General features: G+C 58.6%; 2 protein-coding genes across 3 annotated transcripts; both read left to right on the top strand.

The window, feature by feature from the left end:
* The first annotated feature begins 1192 nt into the window (after nt 1-1192).
* On the top strand, nt 1193-12631 carry WDR18 (WD repeat domain 18). The gene is made up of 10 exons (XM_048927830.1): nt 1193-1431; nt 2881-2991; nt 4685-4818; nt 5271-5412; nt 6069-6212; nt 6430-6494; nt 6597-6721; nt 9657-9823; nt 11269-11337; nt 11637-12631. The coding sequence occupies exons 1-10, from the start codon at nt 1222-1224 to the stop codon at nt 11766-11768; spliced, it is 1299 nt and encodes a 432-aa protein (XP_048783787.1). The 5' UTR covers nt 1193-1221; the 3' UTR covers nt 11769-12631.
* Nucleotides 12632-13812: 1181 nt separating this feature from the next.
* On the top strand, nt 13813-19889 carry GRIN3B (glutamate ionotropic receptor NMDA type subunit 3B). Of its 2 annotated transcripts, XM_048927652.1 has the most exons (12): nt 13813-14240; nt 15108-15694; nt 15778-16324; nt 16432-16510; nt 16632-16828; nt 17022-17167; nt 17281-17396; nt 17501-17652; nt 17753-17917; nt 17999-18066; nt 18164-18433; nt 18498-19889. In XM_048927652.1, exons 1-12 carry the CDS (start codon nt 13830-13832, stop codon nt 18520-18522), a joined length of 2763 nt encoding a protein of 920 aa, XP_048783609.1. In that variant the 5' UTR covers nt 13813-13829; the 3' UTR covers nt 18523-19889. The 2 variants fall into 2 exon arrangements, with proteins under 2 accessions (XP_048783609.1, XP_048783608.1); XM_048927651.1 differs by having other exon boundaries at nt 15778-16828.
* Nucleotides 19890-19964: the final 75 nt, after the last annotated feature.

Here is a 19964-nt window from a genome sequence, read left to right as displayed (position 1 = left end):
GGTTCACCCCCAACCCTGCATGGACCCCCCCTCCTTTCCCCCCCCCCCTCCGGCAGCACGGGTGTCTCCACACCCCCAGCCTTGAGATGGGGACGTGGCAAACTCAGGGGATTGGGGGGTTTTTCCAGCCCCTTTTTGCTGGTGGGGAGGGAGCATCCCCCCCCCCCCGAAAAAAGCTGGAAGTGCCCTTTGGCTGCATGGCACCCAGCAGAGCTGCACTCTGAGGGTCCATCCCAGCCCCCCTCCCGCCCCCCAGGGTTGGGCACTTTTAGAGCTGCAGAGTTCCATGTGTATACAGCCACTGGGATTTGGGGTTCTAATTATCTTCACCCCCCTCCCTCTTTTTTTGGATAGAGCGCGTGTCGCCTCCTGCTTTATTTCTCTTATGCATATCAATTAAGAAAAAAATTAATTAAAAAAAAAAAGTTTCTCTGGGGTTTGGAAAGGAAAAGGAAGGGGGAACGGCTGCAGACATTCATCCAGCGGGCACATCTTAACTCAGGTAAAAACGGAAAAAAAAAAAGAAAAAGAAAACGAAAAAGGAAAGAAAGAAAAAAAACACAAAAGACCAAAAAAAGAAAAAAGACAAAAAAAAAAAAAAAAAGACAAAGATAAAACCACATTTCTACCTCTGAGAGCGGCGGCTGTGGGCGCTCCGTCCCACGTCCGGCTGAATATTTCAGTTTTGCAAACGTTCAGGTATTGAAACTTTTGATTATTAAAAAAAAAATAATAAAAAAACACAAAAATAATAATAAAAAAATTAAAAAAAAAAAAAGAGAAAATAAAAACACTGAAAGTTTACATTTTATAATAACATTATTATACAGATTGTATTTAAGCTGCAGAATATTTAAGACAATTGTAACCCTGTAAAGTTGATGAGATATTAAAAAAAAAATAATGATAATTAAAAAATAAATGGTTGTGTGAAGTTTGTGTCCCCTCCGCGAGGCTGGGGGGGGGGGGGTCCCAAGGGGTTCACATAGGAAACCAATGGGGTGAACGGTGCCAGCGGTCCCTGTGCCCTATGGTCCCTATAGGACCCCACGAGGCACCCTGCGCTCACCCACCGACACTCTGACCACGCTGCACCCCGCTGAACTTCCGGCCCACCTGGCCCCGCCCAGCCGGCGGTGCCGCTTTTGATTGGGCGCCGCGGCGGAAGGGCGGCGCTCTGTGCGCGAGCCGCGCTCTCTCTGGCCCTGGCGGACCGCGAAGATGGCGGCGCCCATGGAGGTGGCGTTGGTGTCGGACGCCGCCGGGCCGCTTTGTAACTGCTCGGTTTGGGAGCTGCATTCGGGTTCCGCTTTGCCCGGTTATCGCGGTGGGAACACCGGACCGCGCGGGTTGGCGCTGCTGGGAGGCGAACACCTGCTGGGAGCCCAGCTGGGCAAGAGCTACATCAACGTGTGGGAGCTGCAGAGGAAGGTACCGGCGGCGGAGGGCGTGGGGAGAGCGGTGGGGGGGCGACCCGAGGAACCCCTCCGTAGGAGTCTCACCCTGCGCTGAGCCCGCCCGGCTTCTCTCTATCCGTAGACCTCCGCCACCTCTATGGTCAGACGCCCCCTCCTTAGGGTCCCCCCGGCCCCATATTGAGATGTCCCCAGGGCCCTCCTGTCTACAGGGATCTTCATATGGACTCTGGGATCCTCTCCAGGCCCCTCCTTCTGCAAAGCCCCCCCAGCTCTGTGGTGGGAGCCCTCCAGAAGGACCTCCATCTCCATTCCTGCTCTGTATTCTCCGTACAGCCGTCCCATGGTCAGATCCCCCCCCTCTTCCTTACAGTCCCCCATCCTGATCAGGCTCCTGAGCCCCCCCCTGCACCCCACAAAGCCCCCACATACTGCTGTTTAGCACTGGATTCCCCCCACCTCCCCCCAGTTCTTGGGGAGAGCCTGGAGCTCCCTTACACTGGAGATCCCCACACATTGCTATAAAACAACTGTTCTCAAAGAGGAATTAATTGTGGGGTTCCCTTCCCCAAATGCAGCATTGTCCCAGCTGTCCCTGCATCGGGTGGACAGTGCTGGGAGCCCCACACTGTGCCCACCATGGGGCAGCAGCACTGCTGGGCTCTGTGCCCCCACGCTGTGGGGTCCCCACACTGAACCCCATGGGGCCCTGATGGTCTTCTCCAGTCTGGGAGGATTTGTCAGAGGAATTATGGAGAAAACCTCTGCCTCAAAACCCCCATCCTGTTCTCTTTATGTTACTGAAAATGGGAAATCTGCAGGCTCACACCTGGAGTGACAGACCAACCCTTCACTGCTCCCCCATCCCTCCAGGACCACCCTATTATCCTGGGACAGGACAGCAGCACAAACCCTATTCCCTACAGCAGCTCTCTCCCTCTGTTTCTCATCATTCCCTTCTGTTTTGCTGCAGGGAGCAGCAGCAGCCCATGAGTTTGAGTGCACACACAGCCCCTTCCTTGCTGCAGCTCAGAGTTTGTTCCTGCCTGCTTCAGCTCCCCCAAACCAAGAGCTTTTTATTTGTCCTCCCAGGCTGTGAGCTCAGATCATCCTCTTTTCTTTTCCTTTCTTTCTTTTTTAGTTCATATTATTTTGGTGTAATTCTAGCTTGTCTTCTGCTGAATCTCCAGGATTCCCTTATCACAGAATTTTATCTTTGGCACTTGCTGCCTATGGCTGGAGTTGTGTGGATGCAGATGGGAAGAAGGGGAATTTACCTTTTCACTGTGGGCTTAAACACAAAGCAAAATGCAATCAAGTGGGATTTGTGCAATCTTAGAGACTTCACTTCTCCACTGCCTCTTCTGTGTTCCAGTTTGAGCTGAACCACACTCTGCTTTCTCTTTTCCTCCCCAAATTCCCCTTCATACTAAATGGCTGCTGGTTTTTTTGTGTGTGTTTCCAGGACCAGCTCCAGCAGAAGATCATTTGCCCCGGACCGGTGACCTGCCTAACAGCTTCTCCCAACGGGCTCTACATCCTGGCTGGTGTTGCTGAGAGCATCTACCTGTGGGAGGTGAGGAACACAACCTGCCCATGCTGGGCTCAGTGTGGAGCTGCTGAGCTCACAACCCCTCGAGGCACAGGAATGGGTCTGCATGACCCCCATGCTGAGGGTTTTCCAGCACAGTGCTTCCTCCCTCGCCTTTCTGGGCCTGGGGTCTGACTCCTCACATTTGCCATAAGGCTTTGCAGTTATTTGTGGTCATCTTTTGGCATCTTGTTGGTGCTTTTCTTTCTGGCTTCAGAACTGTGCACGGATGAAGGTTCCAGTTTGAAGGTTCCTATAAATCAGTGAGACCCCCGTGTAGGTTAAAGTGATTTGGATCCGAGGGAAGTGAAAAACCCCAGCAGTCATGGAGAGGAGAAGGTTTGTGTTTAGATCCATAATGGATTAATAAGGGCTGAAAAGAATGGGAATATAGAGGTTTGCATCCTCTGTGGATAGTGACTGCCCTGTGCTGTCAGGTGTGGGTAGATCCATAATAGCTGTGCTGCACAGTGGAGTTGAGGCTTCTCTGGGTCACACACGTTACAGATCCACGCTGGGGCTGCCTGCCCAGCAGTTGTCATAGCAGGGTGGGAGATGAATGTTGCTGGAAGAGGCTGGGTGAGGTTTAGGTCTTTTTGTTTTGGAGCTGCTACAGATGCTTGGTGTTGTGGGCTCGGGTGTTGCTTCCTCAGTGCAGAAGCCAAGACTCAGTGTTCATTTAGCATCCCATACTGGCCTGATGTTTGTATGTGACTTGTGAGCTGGATGTCCCTACAGGCTGATGCGCTCTGGTCATCATCCTATTTTCAATTAGTGGTGGTGTTTACGTGGGATTATGCTGTGTTCTAAGAGCTTCACCAAGTAAATAAAAGAACACAGCTTGTTCCTTGCCCCAGGGTTAAAGACCAATATATCTAACCTGTAAACCTCTCAGTCTTGGGGGAATGGTTTTGAGCCTTATTACGTGGGTGGCTCTATCTTAATTCATCGAGGAACGCTGGGGCTGAGACTGCAGCAAGTGGGAGTTGCTTGTGATGCTCTGAGCTGGTTTCTGCTCTGCTTCATCTGCAAAGCGTGGTCCTTTCTCCTTGCTTCCAGTTAGCCTTGCCTTGGCAGCATTTCGGAGCAGCTGGCAGCAGTGGGTGATGGCAGAGCAAACAGGCACGCATTGGAGAGGCCGCATGCAAGCCATCATAGAGCTGGAAATGGGATCCAAGAGCCCCAGTTACCCACCTTGCTCTGCAGAACTCGTTCACTGTTGAATTGCAGTTTGCTTTTATTTTTAGGTATAATTCAGACGATGAGAGGGAGTTGATTCTGTTCTTTTCTATGGTGCTCCCTCGCCACCTCCTTAGCTCCCTTCCTATCAGCAGCGTTGCCTTCTAATAAGAAAAGCTCTGAGTTTAGGGAACTCTTTGTCCACGCTGGAGGTCCTCTTGTCTGAGAGCACTCACCCTGGCTGGAATGCAGCAGCCCTCTGTGGCTTTGTAACCCCTGCAGCCATCGCGTGCCTTCAAACTGAGCGCTGAGATGCCACGGGAGGTTGGAGGAAGCCATCAGTGCAATGCTAACAATAAACAGGAAATCTTTACTGCGTGCTTGACCAGAGAAACTGCAGTGCTGTCACCGGATTCCAGAGCCACCGTGGGCAAGACCTGTTCAAACTGCTTCTTGCTGTGTTTACTCCTTGCTGAGTGTTCTCCTGCCCTTTCCTCAGGTCTCCAATGGAAACCTCCTGGCCATCCTGAACCGACACTACCAGGACCTCACATGCCTCTGCTTCACTGATGACAGCAGCCACTTTCTCTCGGGGGCAAAGGACTGCCTGGCGCTGGTGTGGAACTTGTACAGGTAACAGTGGCCCCGAGGACATCTTGGTCTGCTCGTTCTGGGAGCAGAGAGCATCTGGGCAAGGAATGCAGCATGAGATCAGCCACCACATCCTGGAGGCAGGATCGGCTCTGCTTAAGCCTCCATCTCTAAGCTGTCCTTAAAGCTTACTAGTGGTGATGAGTCTGTGCCTTCCTTAGGCGAGTTGTTCCAGTGTTATCCTATCGCAGCATATCCCTCTGACTGCCTTTCTCCTTTTAAAGGGTGGGTTGTGCCCTTCCCCAGCTAATGGCAGCTGAGCACTCTGTCCCCTGGGGTGGGGGATCCCTCTGGTGCCCGCTCTCCTTATGCTGTGGCTGTTGACAGACTTCTGCCTTCAGCTCGATTCCTACACGCACCAGCTCTCCCTCACAGCCGCTTTACTTTGGCATCCCCAGCACTGCTGACCCTTTTCTGTGTTCTCTCCCCTCCAGTGTTCTACAGGCAGAGCCCTCCCAGATCCCAGACCCTCGCCACGTGTGGTCCCGACACAGCCTCCCCATCACAGACATGTGCTGTGGCTTTGGAGGACCTTTGGCACGAGCTGCCACCGCCTCCCTTGACCAGACAGCAAAGGTAAGGCTTGGATCAGTCTGGACAAAGAAATGTCCCAGAGGTGTGCACACCCCAGAGGGTTAAAGCTGAATTTCTGCAGAGCTGTCCGTGCGGGTTGCAGTCGCTCAGTTTTTTGGCTGCCTCTGTGATGAGTCAGAGCTGCCAGCCCTAATGAGTTTTGCCTCTCCAAACACCAGCGGTTTCTCTGCTCCTGCCCTCAGACCAGGGCTCCTCATGCTTTGTCATCTCTATTGTCCCTGGAGGGTGTGGGGATCGTTTCCTCTCATCTCCCTTTGCTGCTGTCCCTTCCATCTGGAAGGACGTGGAACACAGAGCTGGCTCCTTTAGGCACAACCAACTCCAGAGCTGGAGCAGGGAGGGATCCATCCTGGGAGATGAGATGGGTACAGGAAGGTCAGGGGCTGGTTCAGAGCTGCTGAGGAGCCTCGTTGCCTCCAGAGACTCATTTGGATTCTGTCTTGGTTAGTGTGGAATTTAGCAAGTGACCCAGGGCAGGCCAGCTTGTGCCTCAGTTTCCCCATCCACAGTGGGATGGGGTGTTGGTCCGTGCTGCCAGCTTGCTGCTGGGCATGTCAGTGCTGGTAAGCAGCAGCGTGTTCTTCCAGTCCAGCAGTGAATGTTTAAGCCCCTAATTCTCCTGCATTGTCTTATTCCAGCTGTGGGAAATCTCATCCGGGGAGCTCCTGCTTTCAGTCCTGTTTGATGTGGGGATCATGGCTGTTACCCTGGACCTCTCAGAGTATCACATGTTCTGCGGTGGCATGGATGGATCCATATTCCAGGTTGACCTCTGTGCCTGGGTGAGTGCTGGGGGCTGCAGGGCTGCTTGGCGCTGCCATTGTGTGGCACTGTGAGCCACTGCCACCTCCTTCCTGTGTGACAGTGTGATCTGTCAGGGAACCCCTGTGTTCCCCTGCACCTCCTCTGCCCTGTCCAGACACACCAATGAATCTGCTGCCTTCAGTCTTGCTGAACTCAATCCCCTCTCACTCTTCCTTCCATCCTCCACTTCTGCAGCCAGTCCAGAGAGACCGGACCTTCCAGACAGAGCGGGAGAATGGGAAGATCTTCAAAGGGCACAGGTGAGATACCAGACATACCTGCCACGTATTTCACTGCCCACCTCACTGGTTTCTGGCAGACCTTGGGTCATGCTGGGTTTAAACATCCCTTCCCCATTCCAGGAACCAGGTGACGTGTCTGTCGGTCTCCACGGATGGCAGCCTGTTGCTTTCTGGCTCACACGATGAAACGGTGCGGCTATGGGACATCCAGAGCAAGCAGTGCCTGAAGACGATGAATCACAAAGGTAGGCATGCCCTTATCTCCACGATCCTTTCCTCCTTGTCTGTTAAAAGCTGCTGCTGTTTTGCTCTGACGCTGCCCTGGGCAATTCAGGCATTTCTATGCTGCTTGTTTCACCCTCTTGGGAAGGGCAGAGGCATTAAAGGGATGCCTTAGCTGTCTGGAGTGGGGTTTTGACCTTGCCCACGTCTGTTAACAAGCTCTCTGTGCACTGTCAGAAAGTGAGTCACAGATTTCACCCAGCCGTTGAGGAAGTCCAGGATCTTGTTTTCCAAAGGGAGCAATTCTCCCAGACACACCCGAGCACTTGAGGAGGAAATAAGAGGGGGAGAACACGTCTGAAGGAGAAACCGTGGCCCCAGCAGCAGGCACCCATGAGCTCATTAGGTCTGAATAGAATCCGATATCAGCAGGCTGGGATTTCAGGCTCCAATAAACCACATAGACCAAAGCTTGGCAGTGAGGTGCCTCAGAGCAGTGGGTGATTTAGCCCTCGTGTTGCAGGCGGTGAGATCCAGGCTGTGTGCAGACCCATTCCTTCTTCCTTTCCTTTCCTTCCTTTCCTTCTGCTTTTCTGCCAGGGACCTGCTGCAGCAGCCATCCAGCCTTGCCCTGCTAGCAGTAGGAGAGAAAGCAGGCAAAACTTGAGCTGTGTGAGTCATCAGAGGAGAGGTGGCCAAACTTTCACTGCAAGCTGAACATTAAAACCCTCCTCAAGCCTGCAAGGGAGCACAGTCAGACACGAGCCCCTGCAGTGCCGTGCTGCTGGGTGCTAGGGCTGGAAGGCGAGGGGCTTTTTGCATCCTCTGCAGACTGGCTTCTTCCTACAGGCTGGGAGTGGGCATCCCCAGCAGTGCTGGCACCATTACCACCCCGCTGATGCCTGGATGTTTCATCTGAGCGTGGGAGCAGCGTGGCAGTGGGATGTAATGTGGGAGCTGTACTGTGGGGAGCACAGGAACAGGGGCTCTGTGCTGGGACCCGGCACCCCACCAGTTCTCCTTTGCTTTCCTGCATCAGGAATGTGGGACTCCTCTGTCCCTGAAGCTGCCTCTCTCCTGGAGCTGTCCCAGCAGTGGGCTTCCTGCTCCCAGGCTGTGTTCTCCCCTTTGCCTTCCCCTCTGCCTCTCCAAGCTGCAGCGCAGCCCTCCTGGCAAGGTCTGTTCCATGCTGCTGCTCTGCTGCCCCTCCAGCAAGTTCCCTTTGCAAGGAGAAGCTGACATGGGCTTCTCTGCCACAGCTGACATGACAGCCACCCCCGGCCTGCTGTGCTCTGGACAGTGACGTCCTTCTGCTCACAGGGGCAAAGGAGGCAGCTGCAGGCAAAGGAGAAACCAGTGGCCTCCCCACATGACAGTGCTGGAAATAGATGAGAGGAACTGGACGTGGCTCAGGGCTGGAGAGGAGCGTGGCTGTGCTGGCAGGAAGGATGCAGGGGGCTTCTCCAAGGTTTGCTTGTCCTTGGCTAGGGCAGAGCGCAGGAAGAGAGACGGGCACTGAGGAGCTGTGCTGCTGCTGGTAATGAGCTGTGACTGCTGGGCCAAGGGCTGTTCTCTGCCTCTGCAGAGCATCTGCCACTGTGTGCACAGGTACTGCTGCACAGGGAGCCTGCACACCTCTGAGCCAGTGGGCTGTGGTGGGAGCCCTGCCCCCAGAACTCACTGGAGCTCAGTTCCCTCATCGTGCCAGCACTGTTCTTGGTGACACAGGCTGTCTCTGAGGACTGGCTCAAACGAGGCAGTGTGGGTGTGCTCCATCTGAGTGCATCCTGCTGGCACCACCTTGGAGCTGGGTTATTTATTCTCCCTCAGTCCCATGCTGGCAGGACATTACTCACTGCCCAGCGCTGAGCCGTCCCTGCTGATTGGGTTGGAGGGGGTGAGCTGGGCTGGCTCTGCTGGAAGGGTCTGTGCCTCAGTGGTGACCAGATCTGGGGGCTCATGAGCTAGTTCTGAGATCTTATCCCTGCACCTTTCTTGTTCCCTTCTTCCAAATAACCCCTGGTGGGCCAGAGGTGGTAATCTCACTAATGGCTGTTTTCATTACCAGCAGCAAGCTTCTTTTTTAGGGAGGGAGCAGTGGTTTGTTCCAGCAAAGCGTTGGCAAGGAGCAGCTGCAGAGGGCAGCCTGGGACTCCTGGCTGAGCACCTTCTGGACAGAGTGTGTAGCAGAGCATTGGTTTGTGGGCCAGGACCCAGTGTGCAAGGAGGGCTGAGCTTTGGGGCCATCTCTGTTCTCACTTTCCACTTCAGAGGTGCTTCCTTAGCACAGACCCAGAGCATCGGGCTGCTCCAGCCCCCAGGCCTGGGCTTCTTCCCTGCTGTGCAGCTTTCTGTGCCTGTGGTGGCAGCCTGCCTTCGCTCAGGTGCATCTGGATCCTTTTAACCTTTCCCTTTGTGCGGTCGAGTTGAGGTGGGGAAGATGGATGGCCAGGATTTATGAGCAGTGCTGGAGCTCCATTCACACACGAGCCTGGGGAGGGGGGGGGCTGAGAGCCACAGGGGCCGGAGGTCCTGCAGCCAATGCAGGGATATGGGGAGCAGTGGGAATTTGAGTGTGAGCTCGCAGCGGGGGGCGGAGGGGGCTGCTGACAGAAAGCAGCAGCCTGTGTGGGTAAATGTAGTAATTAAAATGCTCGTTAGCTCTGCCAAACGAGTGCATGTGATAGATTATTACCAGGAGGCAGCAGCGTGAGCCGCAGGGGCTGACGGATGGCTGATGCTGCAGAGGATGGGTGGATCGCTGGGAGGGGGGGGATACAGGGTGTCCCTGGGGGCTGAGAGCTGTGCTGTCCCACTGTGCTGGGGGGTGAACAGGTCCTGGCTCCTGCAGCTGCCATCTACCCCTCCAGCTGTGTTTGTTCTGCCCAAGAAACATGCTGGGGGGGGGGGGCGGGGATAGAGAAGTGACCCATCCTCACCTCTCTGTCGTCTCCCCAGGTCCGGTTACGAACGCCTTCATAGTGCTGGCTCCAGCCAACATGCTCAACCCAGATGGGAAACCCAGCGTGCCTCTTCCTAAATTCAGCAAGCACCTCTATGGCACTGAAAGCACTGATGAGCAGGGCAGCGAGGGAGTGACGCTGCGCCTCGGGCTGCACCAGCAGGTACTGGGCAGGAGGAAGGCATTGGGGGGAGGGTTTGCATGGGGGGGATGCAGGATTCTTTCCCAGCTTGATGTCTGCAGCTCCTTGGGGTCTGGTGAGCTCCCCTTGTGCCACTGGGGAAGGACCTGGTGCCCTTCTTGTTTGTGGAGTAATGCACAGAGGGCAGTGAGGGTTCCTGCAGTGGGTCTGGGGCTGGTAGCATGGTGGCTCGATGGCTTAGAGTGAGGCAAAGGATAGGGCTCACAAGGCCTGAGCTGACTGGAGCATTCCCAGCTCCTGGGAAAGTGTGGGCTCATCCCTGCACAGAACTGCGTCCCATGAGTGCTTCCCTTTCCTCTCTCCTTTCTCTGCCTGTCCTGATGCTGCTCAGCTCCCCCCGGTTCTGTTTCCTAAAGCTGTTGGACTGCCCTGATGGAGCTCAAGTCCTGCCAGGCACTGCCCCTGCTCTCAGCTGCCCCTGGGCTGCTCTTGGCTGCAGGAGAGTCACTCCAGGTCTGAGGCACTGCAGGGCTCTGGCTGCATCCCCTGGAGGCCACCCCTGTGCCAGCTGTGGTGGCACGGAGGAGCTGGAGCTCTGCTGCACTGAGTCCTGCATGCTGAGATCCTCTACTGAGCATCCTCTTTTTTCTTCTTTCTTTCTTTCTTTCTTTTTTTCTTTTTTCTTTTTTTTTAAACCAGAGGCTTTTCCCCCACTCCATGAAGTCCATTCTCCAATGCAGTAAAATCCATTCTCCCTCCCTTTGTGCTCCCCTTGCAGTCCTGGCTGGTGCAGTCATTTGTCCTCCCTGCCTGGTGCTGTGATGTGGGCTCTCTGCTGTATGTCAGTGCTGAGCCCCAGCCTGGCCACCCCCAGGCACAGGGACTGTCCTGTGCCACGAATGCTCTTGGGCTCACTGCCATCCCTGTCTGTGTGTCCCTGTCCTGTTTGCCAGCAGCCCCAGAGCTTTTCCCTCCTCTGTCAGCATCTGTCCCTGGGAGAAGTGACAGCACTGTCCCTGCTGATGGATGAGCTCCATGCAGCGCGGTGTCAGCCCAACCAGGAGGGACTGTTTGCCTGCAGCTCAGCAGAGGGGCTGGAGCTGATTTCTGATGTCAGCATGCCAGCAGCATGGTGTTGGGGGGAGCAGCAGTAATATAATAAACCCAGAGCCTTGTGCTGTCCTCCAGGCTTCCTCTGCTGTCAGACCCCTGCATTGGCACCCTCAGGGGACTTTTTTTGGGACTCCTCCCCAAGCACAGGCTTTCTCTGTTTTGGAGAGGGTTTGCAGCCCTGCTCCCCTGCTGTGAAGGATATTGGCCGTACCCATGGCACTGCTTCCTTTTTGCTTTGCTGAGTGGAGGGGACAGGGGACATCTTCACCTTCCACCACGGTGTGCCCTGTGCTGGGGCTGCTGGGGGAGGGCCCAGGTCGTCTGTATCAATGGTTTCCATCTGGTCCTTGCAGGAGTCTGGGGAGAGCTATCTAGAGAAGGCTGAGAAGATGTACTCTCAGATGTGCTCAACGAGAGAAAAGGTGAGAGCTGCTCTGGGGGGGAAAAGGGGTGGAGAGGCACTTTGTCCTGAGGCAGATCCTTCCAGGGCTCCTGTGGCAGCAGAGCTGTTCCTCAGGGCGCTGTGCAGAGCTGGGATGGGGGAACAAATCCTGGAATCCTCTGATGGTGTCGGAGGGACTGCAGCTTTTGGAGGGGAGATGAAGAAGGGAGGGGATGGAATGGATTGGGATGGGCTGCTGTCCTGGTGAGCGCCAACCTCAGCTTGCTAGAACTGAGCCCCAGGTCCTTGACGTTCTTCTGTCGCATTTTTCTACCACAGAACCTGATGGGAGACCAGGAACATCTGACCATCCAGGTGAGCGAGCTGGAAGAGGAGGTGAGCACCCTCCGGAAAATCAACAAGAACCTCTTTGACTTCTCCGCTCGCATCATCACCAAGCCAGCCAAATGAGGAGGCAGCCCCCAGCCCTCCCCCAGCCCCTCTGCCTCTCTCTGCCCAGCTCCTGGGGAAGAACAGCCACCCCGTGGGCACACGCAGACGGGCAAGCACGTGTGGCTCGCATCCTCACCAGCGCCTGTCAGGCCACGTAACACACCAAGGAGCGTTTGCCCACTCCCTCTGGCCTCCCTTTGACCACCCAGGACTGAGATGGGGCACGGGGGCCGTGGGGCTGCGTGTGGTCCCAGCTGGCTGCCTGCAGGATGGCGCAGGGATGGGGCTGAGCAGTGCAGCTGCAGTGCAGGCAACTGAGAGCGTCCCCGCCTGCGCTGCCCTTCAGGATGCAGCTCCTGCTCTTCTCCTCTCTCTTCCCCTGGCCTTTTTATTGTTTCTTTTTGTTACACGACCCTGCGGCGCAGACAGAAAATTGGGTTTTTTCACCTCTCTGAATGCCAGTTTGAGATTGGATTTTAGAGACACCTTCTGCCCACCCCTGGCTGGGAGATGCTGCTCACTGGACCCTTTGCATCCCCGACCCTGCTTGGGGCTCGGTTTTGCTCCCATGCAGCGGGGGCTGTGCAGCTCCTGCCCTCTCTTGGGCACCCCCAGCCATCAGTGGGGGCACTGAGCCTGAAGCTGTGGGCCCTGCACCCCTCGGGGGGCTCTGTGTGTGTCTGGGCAGGGGAAGCATGGTGCTATTTCCGATCTCGTATGTTGACAATTTATATATATTTGGATCCAGCTATTTTGTTTTCCACGGTGTTCTGGGGAAATCAGCCTTTTGTATTGTCACTAGCATGGCAGTGGGGGTGTTGTGGGTTTTCTTTAGGTTTATTTTTTACATAAAAGATTTGTTTTTTATAGTGAAAGGTGCCTGAGGTTTCTCTTGACTCCTCCCCCACCCCCCCAGTCACTTGCCATTGCATACCCAATGCTGCCAGCAGGGAGGTGAGTTCTCATTCCTTCGGAGCCATTGAGCCATCCTCCACCCCCAGCTCCCTCCCTGAGCCTCCAGAAGCCCCCAAAACATCCACATGCCCATCTGTGCTCCTGGAGCACAGGATGCTGTGGCAGAAGGCTCACATTGCAGCAAGGAGCAGCAGTTGGCAGCGGTGATCCTGCTGCCCTCCTCCCCCTGCTTTGCCCTGCAGCCCCCGGGGGCTTTTTGGGGCTGGAGCAGGGGCACCGTGTGCAGGATCTCAAGGCACAGCTGTCCCCATTTGCCCCTGCACACCACAACTGATTTCAAATGCACTTCAATAACACAAGTGACCGTGCAGCTCGCTCCAATGCCAGCTCGTTTAGATAATGCTTTTAGCTTAATAAGCCACATTTCTCTTTTTCTCTCCCTCCCTCACTCCTTCCCTTATGACATTTGGGATCGACGTCGATCAACTGCAGCGCGGAGCAGCGCGCAGAACCCGGCCTTTGCGGGGACGGCCCCCAACCGCCCCGGGGCTGCATTGCTTCGAGCGCAGCTCCGCTCCGAGCCTCCCGCCTCCCTCTGCTCCCTCTGCCACATCGGCCCCTCACACGGGGGTCGGGAGCTGCGGGGCTGCTCTTTGCCAGGGCTGTCCCAGCTCCCTCCCTCCCCCGCTCTGATCTCCGCTAAAGGAACTCATTAGCTCTGACTCATTACATTTGTCTGATGATCAATATTTTTTTGCCAGCTGCTCCTTGGCTTTCTCGTTCGGTTTTCTTTTCCTTATTAATGTAGTGCAGCCTCTCCCTCCCCACCTCCCCATCAGCGCAGCGTTCTGGCATCGAGCGATCCTCGCACCGCACCGCGCCTCATTTTCGGGGTCTCCGCTTTGCACCGCGACGGCTCCAGGATGGCCGTGGAGGGACCCGGGGGTCTCCATCCGATTCCGGGGGATGCGCGTCCCCACCCGGGCGCTGCGGGGCGGGCGGGGCTCGGGAGGCCTCCCGGCTGCTCCGCTCCCCCCAACCGCGCTCGGAGCTGCGGGGCCGCTCCCGCTCCGTCCCGTCCCGCCCCGCCGAACGGAGCTGCCCCCGCCCCCGGCCCGCCCCGTCCCGCCCCGTCCCGGCCCGACGGGCGCAGCGCGGGGCCCTATGGAGGGGCTGCGGGCGCTGTGGCTGCTGGCGGCCGCGCTGGGGGCTGCGGGGGGACACCCGCATCCCTGCCGCGGTCCGAGCCGGCCCGGCCCCGCCGTGCGTCTGGGAGCGCTGCTGCCCTCCGCCTCCTCCGGCCCCGTCCGCGCCGCTCTGTCCGGTGGGGGTCCCGGGGCGGTGCTGCCGTACAACCGCAGCCTGGAGGTGGTGGCGGGCCGTCCGGCGGCGCGGGACCCGGCCTCGCTGTTGCGGTGGCTGTGCGGGGCTCTGCTGGGGCGAGGCGTGGCGGCGGTGCTGGCCGTGCCCCGATCCCGCCGCGAGCTGCTCCAGATCGACTTCTTCGCCGCGGCTCTGCGCGTTCCCTTCGTCAGCGTCGTCGGCAGCGGCCGCGCTCCGCCGTTCCGCTCTCAGGTGAGTGCCCGTCCCCGAACTGGGAGCGCTCCGTCCCGGCCCCGCACTCCTTCTCCATCCTAATCCCGTCCCGGCTCCTCTCCGCCATCATCTCGGCTCCATCCCACCCCTATCCCTGCCTACCTCTGTCCCCATCCCGGCTCCATTCCAGACCCCATCCCAGCCCCAATCTCCACCCTTATCCCGCTCTCCTCTCTGTCCCAACTCTATCGTGGTCCCCATCCTGGAGGAGTCAATCAGGGCTCCTCAGCTTCATCCCGGACCCCATCCCACCCTTGTCCTGGCTCTTTCCCAGGCTCCATCACAGCTTTGTCCCAACCCAATCCCACTTCTCAGCCCAAGATAGCCTAGGATGTGTGATGTCCATGCTCTCCCATGCCAGATGAGCAGAGCCCCAGCCCTGTGTCCCGGGGGTGGATTTGTTCCCCTCCCTTCCCTTAGCCGCCTCCCCTCTGCAGTCAGATCCCATCCACTTGAGGCCGTTATCCCTTTCGTAGCCTCAGGAGCATTTGGGCTCCCTTCACCTGTTGTAGGGCTCAGCCACAGCTCTTCTCCATTGCTGGGAAGGTGACTCCATGTCCCAGCATGCAGTGGCTGTGTGCTGGCTGTGTCCTCGCAGTGCCTGCATGGGGCTGGGGGCCACACACAGCCCACGGTGCTGGCAGCCCCCACCCTCCAGCGCGGGCACCGGGCGCTGCTCCTCAGCACTGCACCACATTCATGGGCTCTGCATGCCTGCAGTGCTGCATCAGCAGCGGGGAGGTGGGGGGGAGCCACGGCCTCAGTCCACGCTGCTGCTGGGGAGAGGAGCTGGGAGGGAGGTGGGACAAACAGCAGAGGGTCACCTGCTGTCCTATGTGCCCGCAGAGCCCCTTCCACTTCCACATGGACCGGCAGAGCTCGCTGGAGACGCTGGCAGAGGTGCTGGCGAGCATCCTGCAGGCCCACGAGTGGCGCGAGGCCACGCTGGTGCTGTGCCGCCCCTGGGATGTCACCGCCTTCCTCGACCGTGCACAGCTCTCCCTGCACGCTGTGCTGGATCTCCGGTGCCTGCATGAGCCCAGGGCTGAGCGGTGCCTCCGGCAGCACCGGGAGCATCTGGGAGCCCTCTCCGGCCCCACGTTGGTGCTGGGCTGCGACTTGCGGCGCGCACGGCGGCTCTTCAGGGCTGCGGAGCGTGCGGGGCTGCGGGCGCAGGAGGTTTGCTGGGTGCTGGGCTCCCCGCTGCACGCCGCAGAGTTGCAGGGCGAGGGGCTGCCCGGGGGGCTGCTGGCCTTTGGGGAGGTGGGCGCTGCACCGCTGGAGGCCTTTGTGCGTGACGCAGTGGAGTTGGTGAGCCGTGCCATCGGCGGCGCCGCCGCTGTGCGCCCCGACCTCGCGCTCAACCCCCCCATGGTGAACTGCAACGACCACAGCGGGGACAGCGCTGAGTCCTCAGGGCGCTTCCTGACCCGGTGAGCACCACACTGCTGCTCCCCCATCCCCCTGCCCTGCCCTCCCCAGCGAAGACCCCTCCGTGACCCCCTGCTCCCCACAGGTTCCTATCCAACACATCTTTCCACGGGCAGACGGGGTTGGTGCGGGTGCAGGACGGGACACGGGTGCAGACGGAGCAGCAGTACCGCGTGTGGAGCCTTCAGCGCGACCTGCAGGGACGGCCTGCCTGGGTGACAGTGGGCACGTGGCAGCACGGCAAGCTGCAGCTGGAGGAGGGCGCGTGGCAAAGCCACCTCCAGCGCAAAGCACCCCCAGAAGGGAACGGCGGCACTCGTGCACGGCTGCGGGTGGTGACGCTGGTGGAGCATCCTTTTGTCTTCACACGAGAGGTGGATGAGGATGGGAGCTGCCCCGCCGGGCAGCTCTGCCTGGACCCCGGCACCAATGACTCGGCCGTGCTGGATGCACTCTTTGAGGAGCTGAGCGCTGAGAACGGCTCTGTGCCGCGGGAGTACAAGAAGTGCTGCTATGGGTACTGCATCGACCTGCTGGAGCGGCTGGCTGAGGACGTGCCCTTTGACTTCGAGCTCTACATTGTGGGCGATGGGAAATACGGCGCGTGGAAGAACGGGCGCTGGACGGGGCTGGTGGGGGACCTGCTCAGCGGCACGGCCCACATGGCCGTCACCTCCTTCAGCATCAATTCAGCACGCAGCAAAGTCATCGACTTCACCAGCCCTTTCTTCTCCACCAGCCTGGGCATCCTGGTGAGGACCAAGGACACGGCGTCGCCCATCGGGGCCTTCATGTGGCCCCTGCACTGGACCACGTGGGTGGGCATCTTCGTGGCCCTGCACATGACCGCACTCTTCCTCACCCTTTACGAGTGGAAGAGCCCCTACGGAATGACCCCCCACGGCCGCAACCGCATGAAGATCTTCTCCTACTCCTCAGCCCTCAACCTCTGCTACGCCATCCTCTTTGGGCGCACCGTCTCCAGCAAGACGCCCAAGTGCTGCACCGGCCGCTTCCTCATGAACCTCTGGGCCATCTTCTGCCTCCTGGTGCTTTCCAGCTACACGGCCAACCTGGCGGCCGTCATGGTGGGCGAGAAGACCTTCGAGGAGCTCTCGGGCATCCACGACCCCAAGGTGGGAGCTCTGCTTGGCTGCCTCATGGGGGTGGGAGGGGCAGGACGGGGCTGGGTTTGCCCTGTGGCTGCCCACGGGGATGTCCTTACTGGACGCCTTGTAGGAGCTGCTGCTTCACTGGGGGGTCCCAGCCCCTCCTGCCTGGTGCCCTCAACCCGTGGGGGGGGTTCTGACACCGTGGTGCCCCTTCCAGCTGCACCACCCCTCGCAGGGTTTCCGCTTTGGCACCGTATGGGAGAGCAGTGCCGAGGAGTACATCAAGAAGAGCTTCCCCGAAATGCACGGGCACATGTGGCGTTACAATGCCCCCACCACCCCCGCCGGTGTCACCATGCTCAAGTGAGGGTCAGGAGCACGGGGGGGGGGGAGGAGGGGACCCTCCTGTTCCCCTCTGTCTGCACACCCCCAGCCCGGGGGAGCGGCCCCCCCCTGAACCCCCTGCATTGACGCAGGACGGAACCCCCCAAGCTCAACGCCTTCATCATGGATAAGTCCCTGCTGGACTACGAGGTGTCCATCGACTCCGACTGCAAGCTGCTCACCGTAGGGAAGCCTTTTGCCATTGAAGGTGGGCAGGTGCACAGCGCTGCAGCTGCGGGGGGATCCCTGGGTACTGGGGGGGGTGAGCCCCAGTCCCAGCGCTGCCTCTTTCCCCCCTGCTGTGGGGGCCAGGCTACGGCATCGGCCTCCCCCAGCACTCACCGCTGACCTCGAAGCTGTCAGAGTTCATCAGTCGCTACAAGTCAGCCGGTTTCATGGACCTGCTGCACGACAAGTGGTACCGCATGGTGCCCTGCGGCAAGCGCGTCTTCGCTGTCACGGAGGTGGGGCAGCCGGACCTGGGGGGGAGGGGGGGAGGGGGGGCTCTGCTGGTGTCCCCTCCCCCCCTCCACACAGACACTGCTGACCCCATCAATCCCACAGACCCTGCAGATGGGGATCTACCATTTCTCGGGGCTGTTTGTGCTGCTGTGCATCGGGCTGGGCGGGGCGTTGCTCACCTCGCTGGGGGAGCACGCCTTCTATCGCCTCATCCTGCCCCGCATCCGCCGCCAGAAGCGGTTCAGCTACTGGCTGCACACCAGCCAGGTGAGGAAGAGGAGGGCGCTGCCTTCCTCCCTCCTCCCCACAACCCCCACCTCCTTCATCACCCCTCCTTGCGCCCCGCAGAAAATCCACCGCGCTCTCAACATGGGCACGGAAGAGCAGAGGAGGCAGAAGCTGAGCCTGGAGCAGAGGTAAAGCGCGGCACGGGCAGCGGCGCCGCTCTCCTGCTCCCCCCAGCCCCGGGGAGGCAGAGGAGCCTCCCGGCCCCAACCTTCTCTCGCCCCCCAGGCGCAGCCCCCAGCAGAACCCGGCACCCGAAAGGAAGGAGGTGCGCAGGGTGCGCTTTCAGCTGGACACCAGCGAGGAGCCCCCAGGGCCTCCCAGCAACGGGTTGGTGCAGGGGGAGCGGGCAGGGGGCGAGAGGGAGCTGCAGGAGCTGGAGGAGAAGATCGAGGCGATGCGGGAGCAGCTGCGTGCGGCGCTGCTGAGGAAGAGCGAGTTGGTGTCAGCGCTGGGTACAACGAGGGGCCCAGGAGCGGAGCAAAGCCAGGAGGACAGGTGAGCACGAGGGGTTTTAAAGCGCGTAACAGGAGAAAAACCAAGCCTGCGTTTTCTCTTCCAGCTGCACTGTGAAAGCGGCAGAGTAGAGCTGACAGCTCTGCCCCACGGCCAGCTCCCAGCCCTGCCCCAGCACGGCAGCCTACAGGGCTCAGCAGCCACAGGAGACCCCCACGCTCCGAGCCCAGGAGGAAGGAGCAGCCCCAGGGTCAGGGCTGAGATCCCAAACCCCGGAGAGGCAGCGGCAGGGAGCTGACATCACACCGAGCTCCGGAGCCACAGCCAGAGAGCGCAGCCCCCTGGGGCAGAGGGACGGACAGCAGCAGTGCCGGCCCTTCCTCGGGCTGCACGGAGCAGAGCCCAGCCTCAGCGCCTCCCTCCGAGGCAGCGAAGGAAAGAACTGAGTCCAAATGCAAGACAGCAGGGGCAGCTGTCAACAGCCAGGGATGCCCCAGGCCCGTCTTCCCTCCGTGCAGCCCTCACTTGTAGAGGTTGCACTGCTGAGCACAGCAGCCAGGCCTGAGCTCAGCCCTCCTCCACGATCCTCACATCACCTTCCAGCAGAACCCCATCCCAGTGCTAGCAGGACATGAGAGCAGCACCAAGCAGCTGTTAGATATAATATTTATTATTATATACAAACACATTTTGTACATTAAATAGAATGAACTCTACTCCTCATTCATCAGATGATTTGGTTTGTCTTCCCACCTCCCCTTCCCACCCCCTTGTAAGCCTATGGTTACTCCTTGCTCTTGCACCCTGGCACATCCACGCTCAGGATCCTCGTCATGCTGCCCGGCCCTCCCAGGAAGGGAGCTGCAGAACGCTCTGCCCTGTGCCCCACAGCAGCACCCAGGGCTCATCGAGCCAAAAAAGAGAAAAAAAATAGGAGGGCACCCATGTGGGAAATGCAGAGAAAATGAAGCCAGAGGGGCTGTGAGTCCCCACGCTGCCAACGTGGAAACCCAGCCCTGGTGGAAGCCACAGCAGCGCCTCGAAGGGAGAGAGGGGCTCTGGTGCTGCTGGAGGCTGCAGTGCCCTGCAGAGCCCCCCTCCTCCACCTCCTTCCCAGCAGGTTTCTCCCTGAGCTGCTCTCATCCCAGCCCTGCACACACAGCGCTCTCCTGCATCGCTCTGCTTCTGCAGCCCTGCTCCACCTGCAGGTTTTAAGTCCTAAAAACCCCCACCTGGGTCCAATGGAGCCCTGGGGCACCAGGTGTAGCACACAGGACTGGGGCACGAATCCAAGCTTCGCCTCTGCTGCCAAGGGAATGAGGGAAAGCGAGGTGAAATTTGCCTTTAGTGTTTTGGTTCTTTGCTAAACCCACAACAGCTGAGCCAGCACGATGCCAACCTCTCCTGAGGGATGGGGCTGATCTTAAAACACAAACGTGTCCCATTTAAGGGACAAGGCACTGAAAAACAAACAACCTCACCTGCAGCTGCAGGTGCCGAAAGCAGAGCTGTACAGGGACAGAGCTGCTGCCCTCCTCCTCCCCTATGACAGATACTGAGGCTACAGGTCAGC

The sequence above is a fragment of the Lagopus muta genome, chromosome 26 (genome assembly GCF_023343835.1).
Source record: "Lagopus muta isolate bLagMut1 chromosome 26, bLagMut1 primary, whole genome shotgun sequence".
Classification (NCBI taxonomy): domain Eukaryota; kingdom Metazoa; phylum Chordata; class Aves; order Galliformes; family Phasianidae; genus Lagopus; species Lagopus muta.
Note: the sequence above shows the minus strand (reverse complement) of the source record. Positions and strands in the feature narration are given on the sequence as shown.